Genomic DNA, 19,728 nt, shown 5'->3' on the forward strand with positions numbered 1-19,728 from the left:
CTGTGGTCACTTTTCAGTTTAGAACTGAACCAAGCACCAGATTTCTGTTGAATTTACTCTTTTGTTCTTAAATTTTGTGTTGAATTTCAATCTACCTTAAAGTTTAAGGCAATATTTTGAATTGAACTGTATATTAAAATATGATTTCCTATTTCCAAGAAAGCATCTTTGAATAACTAGAGGGATTAAGGGGAAATAAACTAGACACAATATACAAATTATATTTTCCCTGTTAGCAGCCAAATTTAAAGACCAGAAAGGTGATGCAAGATGTGGTATGGAAAGTCTTGAAAGTGTTGGGATAGTTAATAAACACTAAATCCTTCCCATTAAAGCTCTTGCTTTCTTAAAGCCTTCAACTTTTCCTCTACTCCATTCTTTCCAAACCCTAGTTTAGACATGTTCATTTCAGTCTCTCCCTGCCTCTGACACACACATTCAAACCCTCTATACTATAAGCACACTTTTCTCTACCCGTTTCTCTCCTCTCTTCCCTCCATTTCTTACTAATCTATTTCCATCTTCCTCTTCCACCCTTTGTGTTAGCTTACATGTGCTATTTCCCAGCATACATTATCTCACTTTCTATAATTCTTCACCTCTTGTTTTCATTGCTCTCTCCATATTAATTAAGTAATGAAATCCATTTATTAAGCATCTCCTAGGCACAAGATGCAGTAGGAAGTGTGTAGGATTAGAAGATATCTCCACATGTATTATCTAGTTTCCTTTGATACCTTTTCTCCTCCATTCCTTTCTTAGCCCCTCCCCTTTTTTTGTCTTTATTCACCGTTGTCATAATGGTTATCACTAGATTTCAGGTTTTCCTCTGATGACTAGAAAAACCTTCCTTGAGTCGTGGGAATTGAAACCACATATTGCATCCTTTAGTTTAAGCTAAAAGCATGATATCAACATAGTGTACATTTGGAAGTGCCCTGCCTAGCTGTGGCATGGTCTAATAGATGACACAGACATGTGAGGCACGCCCTTTCCCATGCTCTCTGTCTGTGCTAAGTATATCTTTTAGCTTGTGACTTCTGGGCAAATCTGAGTATGGTGTTATTTTTGCTTCTAGTTACTGTGTGGTTTTTCTTCTGAGACTTTGCCAAAATACTTTCTCTAGCACCAAACTACAGTTTTTTGTTTTTGAATCATAAGTGCACATCTTCCAAGTATTTGAAGACCTGAGTTTCCCACTCATATTCCTAGAGAAGTCCTCATGGGGGACACCAAGACTCAAAACTGAGATGGCTAGGGCCTTAGGATATCCCTCATAAGTCTTCCTGCCTCCTCACTTTTGCACCTAAACCCGAGGACAGTGTCTTGCTAGTAACCTCCTTAGGCATGGCATGAAACTTTCATTCATTCTTTCATTCATTCACTCAGTCATCTGTCCATTTACTCAGTAAAAATATATTTAACACAATGACCAGGGGCTTGCTAAGCCTGCAGATACAGTGGTTAATAAATCAGACCTAGGCCTTGCTTTCACAGAGCTGATAGCCCAGCAGGGAAGACAGACTTTTGAACAAGTGCTCCTTCCCAAAGAATGAGCCAAATTTAGTTTGGCAAAGGTCCTACAGTTCTCAGGCCTTAAGCATGTTGTTGACACATAAACACACTCACTATATACCAGGGATTGTGCTAAGTAATTGTACACATTATCTTATTAAATCCTTATAGCCTTGAAAGGAAGAGATTATTACTGCCTCCAATTTATGGGCAAGGAATTTGAGATTCAGAAAAAATTGAATAATTTTCCCAATGGCACATGATTACTAAGTGGAGGAGCCAGACTATGAGCCCAAGACTGCTGGCAAAGCCTATTTTATGGAAGGCTACAAGAGGCTGTGAACTACAAGCAGAAAGTCAGCATTGGAGAAGTAGGGGAATTAGCATGACAACCTAGCTCCTGATCAGGATAAGAAATAAATTTTAAGAATACTCTAAATTGAAAGGCACAAAATTAATTACCAGAGATCAAGTATACCTAGGACTCAGATGACATCATCATATTTTTATTTTTTTTTTTTTATTTTTTTTTTATATGAAGTTTATTGACAAATTGGTTTCCATACAACACCCAGTGCTCATCCCAAAAGGTGCCCTCCTCAATACCCATCACCCCCCCCCCCCCCCCCCCCCCCCCCCATCAACCCTCAGTTTGTTCTCAGTTTTTAACAGTCTCTTATGCTTTGGCTCTCTCCCACTCTAACGTCCTTTTTTTTTTTTTTTTTTTTTTTTTTTTTCCTTCCCCTCCCCCATGGGTTCCTGTTAAGTTTCTCAGGATCCACATAAGAGTGAAACCATATGGTATCTGTCTTTCTCTGTATGGCTTATTTCACTTAGCATCACACTCTCCAGTTCCATCCACGTTGCTACAAAAGGCCATATTTCATTTTTTCTCATTGCCACGTAGTATTCCATTGTGTATATAAACCACAATTTCTTTATCCATTCATCAGTTGATGGACATTTAGGCTCTTTCCATAATTTGGCTATTGTTGAGAGTGCTGCTATGAACATTGGGGTACAAGTGCCCCTATGCATCAGTACTCCTGTATCCCTTGGGTAGATTCCTAGCAGTGCTATTGCTGGGTCATAGGGTAGGTCTATTTTTAATTTTCTGAGGAACCTCCACACTGCTTTCCAGAGCGGCTGCACCAATTTGCATTCCCACCAACAGTGCAAGAGGGTTCCCGTTTCTCCACATCCTCTCCAGCATCTATAGTCTCCTGATTTGTTCATTTTGGCCACTCTGACTGGCGTGAGGTGATACCTGAGTGTGGTTTTGATTTGTATTTCCCTGATAAGGAGCGACGCTGAACATCTTTTCATGTGCCTGTTGGCCATCTGGATGTCTTCTTTAGAGAAGTGTCTATTCATGTTTTCTGCCCATTTCTTCACTGGGTTATTTGTTTTTCGGGTGTGGAGTTTGGTGAGCTCTTTATAGATTTTAGATACTAGCCCTTTGTCCGATATGTCATTTGCAAATATCTTTTCCCATTCCGTTGGTTGCCTTTTAGTTTTGTTGGTTGTTTCCTTTGCTGTGCAGAAGCTTTTTATCTTCATAAGGTCCCAGTAATTCACTTTTGCTTTAATTCCCTTGCCTTTGGGGATGTGTCGAGTAAGAGATTGCTACGGCTGAGGTCAGAGAGGTCTTTTCCTGCTTTCTCCTCTAAGGTTCTGATGGTTTCCTGTCTCACATTTAGGTCCTTTATCCATTTTGAGTTTATTTTTGTAAATGGTGTGAGAAAGTGGTCTAGTTTCAACCTTCTGCATGTTGCTGTCCAGTTCTCCCAGCACCATTTGTTAAAGAGGCTGTCTTTTTTCCATTGGATGTTCTTTCCTGCTTTGTCAAAGATGAGTTGGCCATAAGTTTGTGGGTCTAGTTCTGGGGTTTCTATTCTATTCCATTGGTCTGTGTGTCTGTTTTTGTGCCAATACCATGCTGTCTTGATGATGACAGCTTTGTAGTAGAGGCTGAAGTCTGGGATTGTGATGCCTCCTGCTTTGGTCTTCTTCTTCAAAATTCCTTTGGCTATTCGGGGCCTTTTGTGGTTCCATATGAATTTTAGGATTGCTTGTTCTAGTTTCGAGAAGAATGCTGGTGCAATTTTGATTGGGATTGCATTGAATGTGTAGATAGCTTTGGGTAGTATTGACATTTTGACAATATTTATTTTTCCAATCCATGAGCAGGGAATGTCTTTCCATTTCTTTAAATCTTCTTCAATTGCCTTCATAAGCTTTCTATAGTTTTCAGCATACAGATCCTTTACATCTTTGGTTAGATTTATTCCTAGGTATTTTATGCTTCTTGGTGCAATTGTAAATGGGATCAGTTTCTTTATTTGTCTTTCTGTTGCTTCATTGTTAGTGTATAAGAATGCAACTGATTTCTGGACATTGATTTTGTATCCTGCAACTTTGCTGAATTCATGTATCAGTTCTAGCAGACTTTTGGTGGAGTCTATCGGATTTTCCATGTATAATATCATGTCATCTGCAAAAAGCGAAAGCTTGACTTCATCTTTGCCAATTTTGATGCCTTTGATTTCCTTTTGTTGTCTGATTGCTGATGCTAGAACTTCCAACACTATGTTAAACAACAACGGTGAGAGTGGGCATCCCTGTCGTGTTCCTGATCTCAGGGAAAAAGCTCTCAGTTTTTCCCCGTTGAGGATGATGTTAGCTGTGGGCTTTTCATAAATGGCTTTTATGATCTTTAAGTATGTTCCTTCTATCCCGACTTTCTCAAGGGTTTTTATTAAGAAAGGGTGCTGGATTTTGTCAAAGGCCTTTTCTGCATCGATTGACAGGATCATATGGTTCTTCTCTTTTTTTTTGTTAATGTGATGTATCACGTTGATTGATTTGCGAATGTTGAACCAGCCCTGCAGCCCAGGAATGAATCCCACTTGATCATGGTGAATAATTCTTTTTATATGCTGTTGAATTCGATTTGCTAGTATCTTATTGAGAATTTTTGCATCCATATTCATCAGGGATATTGGCCTGTAGTTCTCTTTTTTTACTGGGTCTCTGTCTGGTTTAGGAATCAAAGTAATACTGGCTTCATAGAATGAGTCTGGAAGTTTTCCTTCCCCTTCTATTTCTTGGAATAGCTTGAGAAGGATAGGTATTATCTCTGCTTTAAACGTCTGGTAGAACTCCCCTGGGAAGCCATCTGGTCCTGGACTCTTATTTGTTGGGAGATTTTTGATAACCGATTCAATTTCTTCGCTGGTTATGGGTCTGTTCAAGCTTTCTATTTCCTCCTGATTGAGTTTTGGAAGAGTGTGGGTGTTTAGGAATTTGTCCATTTCTTCCAGGTTGTCCAATTTGTTGGCATATAATTTTTCATAGTATTCCCTGATAATTGTTTGTATCTCTGAGGGATTGGTTGTAATAATTCCATTTTCATTCATGATTTTATCTATTTGGGTCATCTCCCTTTTCTTTTTGAGAAGCCTGGCTAGAGGTTGTCAATTTTGTTTATTTTTTCAAAAAACCAACTCTTGGTTTCGTTGATCTGCTCTACAGTTTTTTTAGATTCTATACTGTTTATTTCTGCTCTGATCTTTATTATTTCTCTTCTTCTGCTGGGTTTAGGCTGCCTTTGCTGTTCTGCTTCTATTTCCTTTAGGTGTGCTGTTAGATTTTGTATTTGGGATTTTTCTTGTTTCTTGAGATAGGCCTGGATTGCAATGTATTTTCCTCTCAGGACTGCCTTCGCTGCGTCCCAAAGCGTTTGGATTGTTGTATTTTCATTTTCGTTTGTTTCCATATATTTTTTGATTTCTTCTCTAATTGCCTGGTTGACCCACTCATTCGTTAGTAGGGTGTTCTTTAACCTCCATGCTTTTGGAGGTTTTCCAGACTTTTTCCTGTGGTTGATTTCAAGCTTCATAGCATTGTGGTTTGAAAGTATGCATGGTATAATTTCAATTCTTGTAAACTTATGAAGGGCTGTTTTGTGACCCAGTATATGATCTATCTTGGAGAATGTTCCATGTGCACTCGAGAAGAAAGTATATTCTGTTGCTTTGGGATGCAGAGTTCTAAATATATCTGTCAAGTCCATCTGATCCAGTGTCTCATTCAGGGCCCTTGTTTCTTTATTGACTGTGTGTCTAGATGATCTATCCATTTCTGTAAGTGGGGTGTTAAAGTCCCCTGCAATTACCACATTCTTATCAATAAGGTTGCTTCTGTTTATGAGTAATTGTTTTATATATTTGGGGGCTCCGGTATTCGGCGCATAGACATTTATAATTGTTAGCTCTTCCTGATGGATAGACCCTGTAACTATTATATAATGTCCTTCTTCATCTCTTGTTACAGCCTTTAATTTAAAGTCTAGTTTGTCTGATATAAGTATGGCTACTCCAGCTTTCTTCTGGCTTCCAGTAGCATGATAAATAGTTCTCCATCCCCTCACTCTGAATCTAAAGGTGTCCTCAGGTCTAAAATGAGTCTCTTGTAGACAGCAAATAGATGGGTCTTGTTTTTTTATCCATTCTGATACCCTATGTCTTTTGGTTGGCGCATTTAATCCGTTTACATTCAGTGTTATTATAGAAAGATACGGGTTTAGAGTCATTGTGATGTCTGTATGTTTTATGCTTGTAGTGATGTCTCTGGTACTTTGTCTCACAGGGTCCCCCTTAGGATCTCTTGTAGGGCTGGTTTAGTGGTGACAAATTCCTTCAGTTTTTGTTTGTTTGGAAGACCTTTATCTCTCCTTCTATTCTAAATGACAGACTTGCTGGATAAAGGATTCTCGGCTGCATATTTTTGCTATCTAGCACCCTGAAAATCTCGTGCCAATTCTTTCTGGCCTGCCAAGTTTCAAAAGAGAGATCAGTCACGAGTCTTATAGGTCTCCCTTTATATGTGAGGGCACGTTTACCCCTTGCTGCTTTCAGAATTTTCTCTTTATCCTTGTATTTTGCCAGTTTCACTATGATATGTCGTGCAGAAGATCGATTCAAGTTACGTCTGAAGGGAGTTCTCTGTGCCTCTTGGATTTCAATGCCTTTTTCCTTCCCCAGTTCAGGTAGTTCTCAGCTATTATTTCTTCAAGTACCCCTTCAGCACCTTTCCCTCTCTCTTCCTCCTCTGGGATACCAATTATGCGTATATTATTTCTTTTTAGTGTATCACTTAGTTCTCTAATTTTCCCCTCATACTCCTGGATTTTTTTATCTCTCTTTTTCTCAGCTTCCTCTTTTTCCATAACTTTATCTTCTAGTTCACCTATTCTCTCCTCTGCCTCTTCCATCCGAGCCGTGGTGGTTTGCATTTTGTTTTCCATTTCCTTTAAAGCGTTTTTCAGCTCCTCGTGACTGTTCCTTAGTCCCCTGATGTCTGTAGCAAGAGATTCTCTGCTGTCCTGTATGCTGTTTTCCAGCCCAGCGATTAATTTTATGACTATTATTCTAAATTCACTTTCTGTTATATTATTTAAATCCTTTTTGATCAGCTCATTAGCTGTTGTTATTTCCTGGAGATTCTTCTGAGGGGAATTCTTCCGCTTGGTCATTTTGGATAGTCCCTGGTGTGGTGAGGGCCTGCAGGGCACTTCCCCTGTGCTGTGGTGTATAACTGGAGTTGGTGGGCGGGGCCGCAGTCCGACCTGATGTCTGCCCCCAGCCCACCGCTGGGGCCACAGTCAGACTGGTGTGTGCCTTCTCTTCCCCTCTCCTAGGGGCGGGATTCACTGTGGGGTGGCGTGGCCCGTCTGGGCTACTTGCACACTGCCAGGCTTGTGATGCTGGGGATCTGGCGTATTAGCTGGGGTGGGAAGGCAAGGTGCACGGCGGGAGGGGGGGCAGGCTTAGCTCGCTTCTCCTTAGGTGATCCACTTCAGGAGGGGCCCTGTGGCAGCCGGAGGGAGTCAAATCGCTGCCGGAGGTTTGGCTCCGCAGAAGCACAGAGTTGGGTGTTCGCGCGGAGCGAGCAATTTCCCTGGCCGGAGCCGGTTCCCTTTGGGATTTTGGCTGGGGGATGGGCGGGGGAGATGGCGCTGGCTAGCGCCTTTGTTCCCCGCCAAACTGAGCTCTGTCGTCCGGGGGCTCCACAGCTCACCCTCCCTTTGTCCTCCAGCCTTCCCGCTTTCCGAGCAGAGCTGTTAACTTATGACCTCCCAGACGCTAAGTCGCGCTTGCTAAGTCGCGCTTGCTGTAGGAACACAGTCCGTCAGGCCCCTCCGCTTTTGCAAGCCGGACTCGGGGGCTCTGCTTGGCCGGCGAGCCGCCCCTCCGCCCTGGCTCCCTCCCGCCAGTCCGTGGAGCGCGCACCGCCTCGCCGCCCTTCCTACCCTCTTCCGTGGGCCTCTCGTCTGCACTTGGGTCCGGTGACTCTGTTCTGCTAATCCTCTGGCGGTTTTCTGGGTTATTTAGGCAGGTGTAGGTGGAATCTAAGTGATCAGCAGGACGCGCGGTGAGCCCAGCGTCCTCCTACGCCGCCATCTTCCCAGAATCCCCACATCATCATATTTTTAAAAAGCAGCAATGTTCTCAGTGATCTTGAATGTCAGGATCCCTGACAAGAGTTTATAGAAGAGTTGGCTAACTATAGAGACCAGTACATGCAAGACAGTGTTTTGGGTTTTGGTAGGTAAATCTATTTATTTAAAAAATTTTTATATAAATGTTTTTATACATTTCTAACATCAGAAAATAATTGATAAATAGTCTGTTGAATTTTGTAAGGAAAAATAAATAAGTTGATCTAATATTATAACAAGTCTAAAAATAGAGCAGGCCTTGATTTTTCATGTTAAAGTTTTACGGGAATTGAAAAGCTTTTTATAAATAAGTAGCTGGGATAGTTTTCAGTTATACATTTGTAGACTGGACATTTTTATGCCTTGGGGAAAGTGCTGGATATAAATTGTGCAAATGTGTTTAAGAATCTGTTGCATATTGTTACTGACTGGACTGAGATCTGTTTTTTTGCAGTTTATGACAAGTTTACATATTTTGTATGACTGTTAATACTGAGTTCTGAACCAGGGAAAGGTTGACTCTTTATTTCAGGAATCTTGGTGTATTTTATGGTCCTTTATAAAGAATAGCATGTGTGTAATTAAAATACACAAAAACAAACATCTCTTTTTTGTTAAAAAAAAAAAAAGGCTTGGTCAACATCTTATGACTTTTTACTTACCAGATAGTTTCCCATTCACCTGGACAGAGGCACAGCCCAAGAGCATAGCTGATATGATTGTAGGAGACATATATTCCATCTAAAGGCAAGAAGAATAGCTTCCCTTTTTACTGCTGGTATTGATATGGCTATTATGGTAGTGATGATGGGTGGCTGAGGCTTGAAGGTTGAAGAATGAAGAGGCTTTAGAAAATAGGAAGGTGACACTCTTTTTTCTAAGAAAAAAAAATGTATCACATCATCAGGGCAACAATTAATGGTCAGTCTCCTAAACTCTGAGAAACTCTTGGCTGGAGAAACTCTTTAACAGCAATGATGATGTGTTACTCAGTAGATAATTTGTCTTAGTAAGGAGTTGCAGTGCAGATAATCAAGAAATAATGCTAATAATAATATACATCACGAAAGCCAACTTCTCTGGAGAATCATGGAATATTGGGTATTGACTTCCATTTTCAAGATACACTATAGATTGCCACTTGGAGGTAAATGCTTTAGGTGAAAAAAGCTATTAGGTTGGTTATTAACCAACAACCCAGATGGCTAAATTTAGAGTCCTGAGGAAGGGTGAGAATAAAATCTTGTGGATTTTGTCTAGGATGGACCTAGAACATTTCTGTGTGACTGTGAACTGGGTGAATTGCCATCTACTTTCATATCTGTTCTCCTCAGAGGGGAAAACGTAAAACTAGCTAGTCTGATTATATTTCTATCTCCTCATTGACATGATCTTTGTCCCAGTTGTTTCATTGCGCATTAAAGATGACTTTGTGCTCTAAACATGCTTATAGTGAATAACTATCTGAGAAAAAAAATACTATTTTTCCTAAATTGTTTTCTCATTCATTGTCTAACTGACTGTTTACTGCCTCCAACTCTTTTCCAGTACTATTAGCAAAAGGAAGAAGGGTCCTAAAGTTTTTCCTTAGTCTTTATTATGCTTTATTGCTAGGGTACCTATTTGTTTGCTTCTGATGTGCTTTAAGGTTCCCCCATTCCCCCCCTAGAGTGTTCAGATATGTTTGTATCTTGTTAGAGTTAGGTCAACCTAAGCCCATGATGGTGGCTAGCCTCCTAGGTCTTCCACTCCTTTTTTATCATTATCACCATGGAAATAAATCCACTTCTTTCATTCATCTTAAATCTACTCTAGCACCCATCTCAATTCCCACCTTCTCTTTGGAAACCATAGGAATTTTTTTTCCATCTCTACAACAAATATGCACTAAGATCTTATTATGTAGGCAGTGTGGTAGGCTATGGGGATACGACGTGAATACAGTGCTCTCTTCAGAGGAAACTATTTACCCTTTTTTGGAAAAGGGAAGAAAAAGTTTGGAAGCTTTTGTTTTATGCTAACAAGGCTAAGAAAGGGGAAGCTGAGTACTTCTGAAGAAAAAAAAAAAAAAAAAAAAAAAAAATGTACTTTGGCTTTGTTCCCACCACTTTGTTTTGACCAGGCTCTGTATTTAGTACTTAAATCAGTAGGACCACACTCTTTGAGAAAGGCTGAATTGGGGGTTGGCCTCCAAGAACCAAGGCAGAACCCCTTGGCCTTACTGCCTGTTCCTGTCTAGAACCACACCCTTGGTGTCAGGCCAGAAGTTGGAAGAGCCTTGGGGCCAGGGAGGAGTGAGCCAACATGTTCAAGGCTGTATTTGTCTCCATGTCAGTCTTTGCTTGCGACAATAAAAATGATCAAATGAGCCTGTTTTTTATATTTCTATTGGCAGGGACTGTGTATCATGTTGTTTTTGCCCAAAACACATTTTTATTTATTTATGTTTTTTTGGTGGCCAACTTTGAAGACTTGAGAAATTGAGTCTTGGGTCAAGAAACTGGAATAAGCTTTAAGGGTTGCTATCAACCCAATATTTTATGCAAGTTTTGCTGGCGATACTCAATTCAAACTTCTACAAAATTTAGGAATGAAAATTATTGGTCAAGAGGAAAAGACTTTGAATTCTTAGAATTTAGAAAAAGTCCCCTCTTCCACAACATAATTGTCCAAACAACTTGGGCCAGTTGAAATCAACTTTAATTTACTTTTTAGTATCAGTGATAGGCCATAATGGGAGCAACCAGAATTTAGCCACTTCCCTTTGTATAAAAAATGACTTTGTGCAGGTTATTTAACCTCACCCAAATCATCCTGCCAGTACTCACGATAAGTGGTGGATGTCCAGGAAGCTGCCAGCGAATGCCCAAGTGGGGGCTATTTAGGTAGCACTTTTGTTATAACTGGGGAAAGGAAAAAGGAGTTTGGAAAAAGCAGTCCTTAGGCCCCGAGGCCCTCTCTCCTTTCTGTTTTTTGTTTATTCTTTTGTTTTTCATGCAACATCCAATGTTAGTAATCTGGTTGGTCAGGAGTCATCAGGCCATGTGAAAACTGGCTGCTGTCACCTCTAAGAGTTTTAAAGCAAAAGCTATCATCATAGGAAGGAAGGGTGTCTGTGTAAGAAGCCTCTAGGTTCAGGTGCTGGGTGAGTGGTGTGACAGAGAACTACAGAGGCTCTGTAGGCTGGGCTGGTCTCCTTTCTCTCCAGTCAGTGCTGGAGACTTCCTTTTGTATTTTCCAAACGCCACTTTGTATGTTCCCTTTGGCTTTGATTAAACACGTGTATTTTTATTGTTCTTGAGAGGTGCTAATCTCACCGCCGACTTGGGTTTGAGCCCTGTTTGGATCTCCCCACCACCTCTCTTTTTAATTCCTTCCCCCTTTTTGCCTTCTCTCCCTCTGTCTTTCAAGTCTTGGTACTCATTACTTATTGAAGTTTAACCCCAGCAGTTTGCAGTGCAAATGCATTTAATCTAATAGTTGTATTTTGTGAAAAGGTCCATACAAGATTATTTCTGGTTTCTTTTTCTGTCAAAAGAACCCCCACCCTGAAAGTGTATTTTCTTACTGAAATAATGGAACGAATTGATTTTTTGATTTGGAATGGGCATACCCTTGGTTTGGAATAGGCCTGGAAGTAAAAAAAAAAAACAACAAAAAAAAAAACTGGAAATATATTCTGGTCAGGTTGGGACAAGTTATATGGTGGCTTTGAGAGGCCTCAGAACTCTGCATCTAATCAAGATAAGAAGCCTAGAACAGCTGAAAAGAATCACATGCATTCTCAGGCACATGTGGCAAACAAGGCCCAGGTTTCTTGGTGGGGGTATATAGTAGGACCCCCGAAATTCTGAGCCTAGAAAGGCCTGATTGACTTTGGTTGTGAAACTGGAAGTATGCCATCTTAACCTCTGTAAAAGTTCACAGTAAGTAAAAAGAATGTAAGAAAGACTTTTAGGACAGTCCCTGCTTTATCTTTTCAGAAATCATTGTTACAAATTACAAGTACAGGTAAATGATTTTTATTTAAGGAAAAAAAAAACAACCCATGGATCTCAAGGTTTCTATTGTTATTTGAACAATGCGGAAAGCTGTGTTAAAAACACTTAGTAGATTTCCATCTTTGTATTCATCGCCCCCCCTCCTCACCTTGCCCCCCGCCCCCGTCAAGCTTGTTTTTTCTAGTACAATCTTGTGTACATAACATTGCACTGTCTAAAAAAAGGAAAAATATCCTGTGTATTAGAAGCAGGGTGGTAACACAGTACTGTGGACTTCCAGAGTTTGAGGTGAGTCATAAACAATTTTTTTTTTTTTTTTTTTTTTTTTTTTTTTTTACAGGGACTGTTGTCTGTGAGGCGCCTAACAACAAATTAGATAAATTCACAGGAGTTCTCTCTTGGAAGGACAGCAAGCACTCCCTCAACAATGAGAAGATAATCCTGAGGGGCTGCATCCTGAGAAACACCAGCTGGTGTTTCGGAATGGTTATATTTGCAGGTACAGATGACTGCCCGGAGTTGGCTATGGGGGAGTCCTTCCTGAGGTATGCATGGGCAGTCTGCATCTCTCCAGGTTGGATGAGCATGGTGCATCTGTTCCACACAATGTGCTGCTCTGGGTTGACGGCAGAGGACAGCATCACTGCTCTGGAAATAGTCTGGGTGGCCCCCCTGTGTGAGCAGCCACTGACATCATGATCTTATTCTTAAGGGGTGCTTGGGGCCCTCATTGCTTGGTGGGTGCTAGATCCCCAATGTTTAATTTCTCTTTCTTTATCTTCACCTCAGTCATGCCCATCCTTGTGTGTATTAATCAACTTTAAAGTGGGGGAAGTAGATGAAACAAAGCCCCCCACCCCTCTCTGCTGTTAATTTTGTAGTTTGCAAAGGTCAGGTAATCCTTTTGGAAAAGGTTTCTTGGAGATACTGCAATCATTTCTGTTTATACTCTGTAGCTTCTTCTATTATTTGTCAGCAGGCAGTGGGTCCTGGAAAGACTACATGATGGAGGCAGTGAGGGAGGGAAAGTGCCTCTTACTCTTCCTGCTGGCTACTTTCTGCATCTCTACTTTATCTCTACAGGCCCAAGGTGGCATTCTCCTGCTAAGGGAGCTTACAGTAGCTCCACTACATAAAGCCACTCAAATTGTACTCATGGCATCAATTGCCAGCCCTGGATTTTTAAAAATCCTGTTTATTATGACACCGAAATAAGACGTGTTTTTGGGTCTGTTGACTATGTGCAATCAAAATTGGAATGTTTTTCTTAACTGACTTTCCTCAACAACAACAAATGTTTATTAAAGACTCAAAAGTGTTCCAAACCTGGAAAAGGCCTCCCAATTCCTCCTAAATACTTTCAGCTGTGGATTTTAGTAAGGCTCTTGCTGCTTGGGGTATTGCCATTGTACGGACTTGAGAAATCCCTAGAAATATGGCAGTATATGTTCTTTTATCTGGGGGTGAATCTGCTTTCATAATTCTCTCATCAGATGCTTTCATTCATTAGTCAGAGGAATAAACCTGTGACCACATATTTTCTTATTTGCATCTCTCTTGGGTTGGAAAAAGAGGCTTATATATCAACCTTCCTTTATCTTCCCACACAATGAAGGGGAGACTTCTTGAAGGTCCTTTCATGGGAAGGACCCTTCTGGTCTGCTTCCTGTCATCATAGAAATTGAGGAGCTTTATCCTAGGAATGGGCTATAGCCCAACATTTTGTTTGCATTTTTGTGAACTTGTTTGGAATGACTGAGCTATGGTCCAGCTACAGCATGTTATGCTAGGACAGCTGCTGTGAGCCACTCAGAAGCCAAGTTTTCCTCCATAAGGTTTGCTCTATGGGAAAATGTGCATACCTAGGAGAAAGAGGGGTAGTAAGTTGAACAGGTCTCCCTCCAAGCAGGTATAATAAAGAGCTCACAGAATTTGGACTGGACAGAGCTGGGTTCAGATTTCTTTACCAGCTGTAGGATGTTAAGCCTTGGTTACTTAAACTTCCTAAGCTTTAGTTCCTTCAGCTGTAACATGGGGATAATGAATACATTTGAGTCACTCTAAAGGCTCAGCAAGACAATGCATATGGAAGAGGATGCTTGATAAATGTTAGTTTTCTTCCTTCCCTGCTTCTTCCTTCTAGCTTCAATTCCAAATGCACTGCCTGCTCCATAGACTGAGAATTGGGAGTGGGTACTGCCCTTTGGATCTTGGCAGGCAGAAGTAGGGAATATCCTCTTCTTTTGTGATATGGACTGGATGTTCACTGGACCTTCATGAGGCAGATATTTGTAAAGCAGAGAATGCCTGCATTGACTTGAGTCTGGGTGCAAATGTTAAGAGGAAGCTTAACTAGAATAGTGACAGGCTGGGAATGGTTAGTTTCATCAATGTCAGATTTGAACAGATGAGTCTTTCATAACCCTGAATCTTAAGATATCTAATTTGGGGAATGAGTTCCAGCTGAACACTTAGATCTTATGAAAGTTATCCAAAGTGAATTATTAACTATTCTTTCTTTATTACCCTGGTTGCACCTATCACTAGGGATTGTGTAAGGAATATAGTTGATGCAGACGTGGTTTGCTTTACAAATCTATAATTTACGAGGGTTTAATATGCATTAACAGCTAGGTCATGCCTTTCTGTTAATAGTTTTTCTTTCACTCAAGAGAGGAGGAAGTCTTATTTCTGAGTTGTAGGAGTCTTAGTCATTTAAGGAATCCATAGGAGTCAGCACCATTTGGTGCATAGTAGATTTTTGCATTGGATGTCTTCCATTTGCTCCTCCAGATCTACTCTCACCTTTCCCACTCTTCTTTCTGCCTTGGGAGGCTGACTTGTATGGTTTCCCCTAATAGGTTTCCTTGAATTTTGGCTTCTAGTTAAGGAAGGATCTCTGGGAAGAGATCAAAGGGAGAAAGAACACTGAGGTCAAAGTATTTATTTCCCCAAACTTCCTCCCTGTGTGGTCACTTCAGCCTGACTGGGACCCTCAGCATAAAGTTTCTCTTGCTTAAGGCTGCAAACTCTATATTGTCCTTTAGGGTCCAGTTACCACTCCCTCCCCTCACTCACCCTTCCCCCTGGCTTAGAGGAACCTCTTGATTGTTATTAAGTCTTTGGTTACTGCATTAACCTTTTGCTTACTCTATACCCCCTCCCACACTTTTGTAAAGAGTCCCTTTATAAAAAAATTTCTCCCCAATTATCCTTGTTCAGTGCGTCATCTATTTCCTGTTTGGAATCTGAATGAGTCAGTCTTAAATACAACATTGATTGAATGAGTCAGTGAATTAACGAATTAATGGAGTATTTCATATAGTTTTAAAAATAGTGGTTAAGATCAAGAGCTTCTAAGTTAGATATATCTGGTTTTGAACTCTGGTTCTGATCCTTACTAGACAAGAAATGTGAGGCAAGTTACTTAAATACTTCATTATTAGTGAAATAAGGATAATAATACCTCATTCATTGGATTGTTTTGTTTTGGTTATTTATTTATTTATTTAACTTCTTTCTTTCTTTCTTTCTTTCTTTCTTTCTTTCTTTCTTTCTTTCTTTCGGAGTGAATGGCAGAGGGGCAGAGAGGGAAAGAGAGAGAGAGAGAGAGAATATTCTAAGGCTCAGTCTCACGAACCTGAGATCAAGGCCTGAGCTGAAATCAAGAGCCAGATGCTTAACCTACTGAGTCACCTAGGTGCCCCATTGGATTGTTTTAAGCATTAGCTGAGATAATAGATGAAAAGCACATATACATATTGCCTAAAACATAGCAGGTACTTAATAAATTAATTCATTAAATAGTTATTCATTGAGTGTCTACTATGTGGCAGGCACTGTACTTTTTCGTTTATGATTGAGAATGTAAGGGACACCTGGGTGGCTAGCAGTTAAGTGTCTGACTCTTGATTTTGGCTCAGGACATAATCTCACAGTTCATGAGGTTGAGCCCCTCATCAGGCTCTGCGCTGACAGTGCCCAGAGCCTGCTTGGGTTTCTCTCTCCCTCTCTGCGCCTCCCCTGCTTGTATGTGTGTGTGCATGCATGTGCTCTCTCAAAATAAGTAAATAAACATTTAAAAAAAAGAATGTGAACAAAAACAAATGCAGTCCATTCACTTGTGGTTTTGACTCTGGTAGAAGAAAGAGACCTTAATCTCAGATAATTGTAATGAATATATAATCTCAAACTGAGATAAGTGCTCTGAAAGAAAAGAACATGGAGTCATAACAGTATATAATGGAGGAATATGAAGAAGAAAGAGCAAGCTAGCTAAAAGTCACATTGTGGACAAAGGCCCTGTGGTAGGACTAAGGATGGTGAGGTAAAACTAACAAACAAACAAACAAACAAAAAAGAAAAAACAAAATTTAAGAAGGCCAGTGTGGAATATGGAGAACATGGAGGTTAAAGATAGACATGTGACTGGAGATATGGATAGGAGCTGGACCAGACAGGACATTGTGATCTGTATCTAGAATTTTGGTCTTTATCCTAAGAGGATTGAGAAGCCATTGCAAGTTTTTCAAAGAGATGGCGTGTGTGTGTGTGTGTGTGTGTGTGTGTTAAATTTGAAAAGCTAATTATTGCCTATAGTATTTGTAAAGTTGGTAAATAGCAAGTCCTTATAAGAGTGTATGATTGGGGTTGGGGAGGAAAAAAATATTAGAATTGGGGGAAGAGTGGATGCAGGGTGACACAGTTACTAGGCTTTTACTATAGTCCATTTGAGAGATGATGGTACTCTGGGCTAGAGTGGAAGTCATGGGCATAGACTAGACTCCTAGGCTTCCCTCAGCTTTCACAACTGGATGGATAGCAGTGCCATTCACTGATATAAGGAACTCTGAGGGATATCACAAGCTGGGCTGGCCCAGGGCTGCCCGAGGGGCCTTAGAAGAATCTAGCGAAGATGCCATATAGACAAATATATGGGTTTACAGCTCAGAGGAGCAGTGTGAGCTGGAAATTTACATTTGGTCTACAAATGATCATTGGAGCTGTGGTCTTAGATGAGATGTCTCAGGGAAAGTAGATTGAGAGAGAAGATGGGCTCTGTCTGAGTCTTAAAGAATCCCAAGGTTTGGTGGCTGTATAGAAAAGAGTGAGCATCACGGAAGACAAAGGAGTGAACAAAGAGGTAGAAGGAAAAACAGGACAGCACTGTGACACAGAGGTTAAGAGAAGAGTGTGTTTCAAAAGGTTGGAATAGTCAACAGTGTCAAGGGCTGCTGACAGGTACAGAAAAGGCACGGAGGATATTGAAAACACTAGATCTGAAACTAGGTTGAGTAATTAGTAGGAGATGAGGAAACAGGGGCTGTTGAGTACAGAAAATCCTTTCAAGATCTGTGACTATGAGGGAAGGAGAGATGTGTAAATCAGCATCTGTAGATATATTTCAATAAGTGCTTAAAAACCCATTAGGTATAGTCTCTGCTATTCTGTGTGTGTGTGTGTGCCCAAGAAATGTAAATTTTTAGCACAAAACTGGCTCTGTCAGCATTTCAGCTTTTACTAATCACAAATTTTATTTGCTCGTTGTGATCTTTACTGTACAAGAAATACTTCCCACCCTCAGTGTCCATATGATTTCAATAAACTATTCTGAGAAAGTGTGGGTGGTCTCCTTTACACAACAGTAGTTGGGAATAGGACACTGGCGTACGATTTCAAATTCAAAACTGAATTTTATGGGACCCCAATCTTTGCTGCCATTTGTCTTTTAAGTAAAAGAAAGTCTTCTAAGGATGTGCCCATTCTTCCCTGACTTCTAGGATGGCATAAAATTTTATGTGTGCCTCTGTTCGTTCTTTCAGTTCCACTTTTCTGCTATATTAAATGGCTACATGGATTGATGATAATAATGAGAAGAACACGTGAAGAGGAACACTAGAGAAATCAATATAATTAAAGCTTCTTTACTTCCATTTAGCATCTTCTTTTTATGCAAGGAATGCCCTTAGCAATATATTCTAATATGTTCCTTTGTTAATCATCTAGTTATCTACTTCTAAAGCAGTTAGTAAGATTCTTAGAATTACTTGAGAAGGCACTTAGTAAATATATCATGAGATAGTGTATTTACCTGAAATAAATCTAACATAAGATTTAAGACTATTCTTGCCCTTACAAAAAGTGTGTATCATATGCACAGTGTGCAATATATAATAATAGTTTAACTTGATGATGTATTATTTGGAGTTATTCTTGTTTCTCCAAAAGGCACCACAAATCTTTTTGGGAAACAGATCCTGAACTTGATTTCACTCTGTTTTTTTTAAGTCTATTTGTTTATTTTGAGAGAGAGTGGGGAAAAAGCGAGGGAGGGGCAGAGAGAGAGAGGGAGACAGAGAATCACAAGCAGGCTCCATGCTAAGAGCTCTTCAGGCTCTTAGCATGGAGCCTGAAGTGGGGCTTGAACTCAGGAACTGTGAGATCATGACCTGAGCTGAAATCAAGAGTCAGATGCTCAACGGACTGAGTCACCAGGTGCCCCTATAATTTGATTTCTTATTTTAACTTTCCATTTTTGATCTCAGTGTTCTGAATTGTGTTTATTACTACATTCTTTTTAACATTCCAAATTATTCCTTACTTGGATTGACTTTGTTATCTTTCATTGCTTCAACTACATGCACATCCATACACAGCTTTTTGAAAAATAGCATTTCTAAAACTTTTTAGCCACAAGTTCTGTCTGGATTTATCCTATTTGAGGGAGACCAGTTATCTTGCAGTCTCCACGGTTGTTGTTAAGCAACCAGTTGAGAATTATACAAAACTTAATTGGCCCCTGTTCTTTTTTCTTTCCAAACTAAAATTTTGTATTTATTCATATTAATTAAATTCACAAATAAAAATTTAACCTTATATTGACTAAAATTATGGGCTAGGTGTGTAAGAGACCTACAGATGATTCAGACCTAGATCCTGATAATAAGACAAGGAGATGCATAGCTTGATTGCAAGGTGGGAAGCAAAACTTACTCTCTCCATCCACATAACCATCACTTCCCCGTTCATACCTTTTAGGAGACTCACTCATTAACCCAAAGATCAGGCAGAAAAGTTGATGGTAGCCAGTAGTGTTCTACCATCAGTCATCAAGATCAGAGTTCTCAATGTTTTTTGGTCCCTGTCCTTAATAAAAGTTAAATTATTTTGAAAAAAATACTGTTCTCCTTTCAGGAACATTTGACACGATAAATAATAATAATAATAAATCATCAAATCATTTTAAAGTTTTTATTTAATTTTGTTTTTGCAGGTCCTGACACTAAATTAATGCAGAACAGTGGTAAGACAAAGTTTAAGAGGACAAGCATTGATAGACTGATGAATACTCTAGTACTATGGGTAAGGTACTAAAACAAAATTAGGCAAATCACTATCATTGGTATCTTAATATATTTCTTACATTTGGTTGGGAATTCTTTCAGAAATACTTATTTTTTTTTTGTGGAATTTTATTTGGATATTTTGCATTTGGGGCCCAGTTACATTGCCTTATACTTTCTAGATTATGATATCTCAACCATCAGTAGAGTTTCTCATGAGAAGTAGATCAGTGCTTATGGAGGTCTTCATGGTCTTGCAAGTTCTCCATATTCCAAGTACCTGCATTTGTTTTTAAAAAATAAAACATAATTTTTAAGTTACTTGGGTCTTTTTGTTGTCTTACCTTTGCTCATGTCCTCTCCACAT

At 39.9% G+C, this 19,728-nt stretch overlaps 1 protein-coding gene across 1 annotated transcript in view; it reads left to right on the forward strand.

Annotated features, from left to right (window-relative positions):
• The window catches only part of ATP8B4 (ATPase phospholipid transporting 8B4 (putative)), a 240,012-nt gene that overhangs the window by 122,309 nt on the left and 97,975 nt on the right, over nt 1-19,728 (forward strand). Inside the window, exons 8-9 of the mRNA XM_030318217.1 lie at nt 12,359-12,517; nt 19,292-19,380. Of these exons, the coding sequence (XP_030174077.1) occupies nt 12,359-12,517; nt 19,292-19,380 (248 nt within the window). The remainder of the gene's footprint in view (nt 1-12,358; nt 12,518-19,291; nt 19,381-19,728) is intronic.

Source organism: Lynx canadensis, chromosome B3 (genome assembly GCF_007474595.2).
Source record: "Lynx canadensis isolate LIC74 chromosome B3, mLynCan4.pri.v2, whole genome shotgun sequence".
In the NCBI taxonomy this organism is placed as follows: Eukaryota; Metazoa; Chordata; class Mammalia; order Carnivora; family Felidae; genus Lynx; species Lynx canadensis.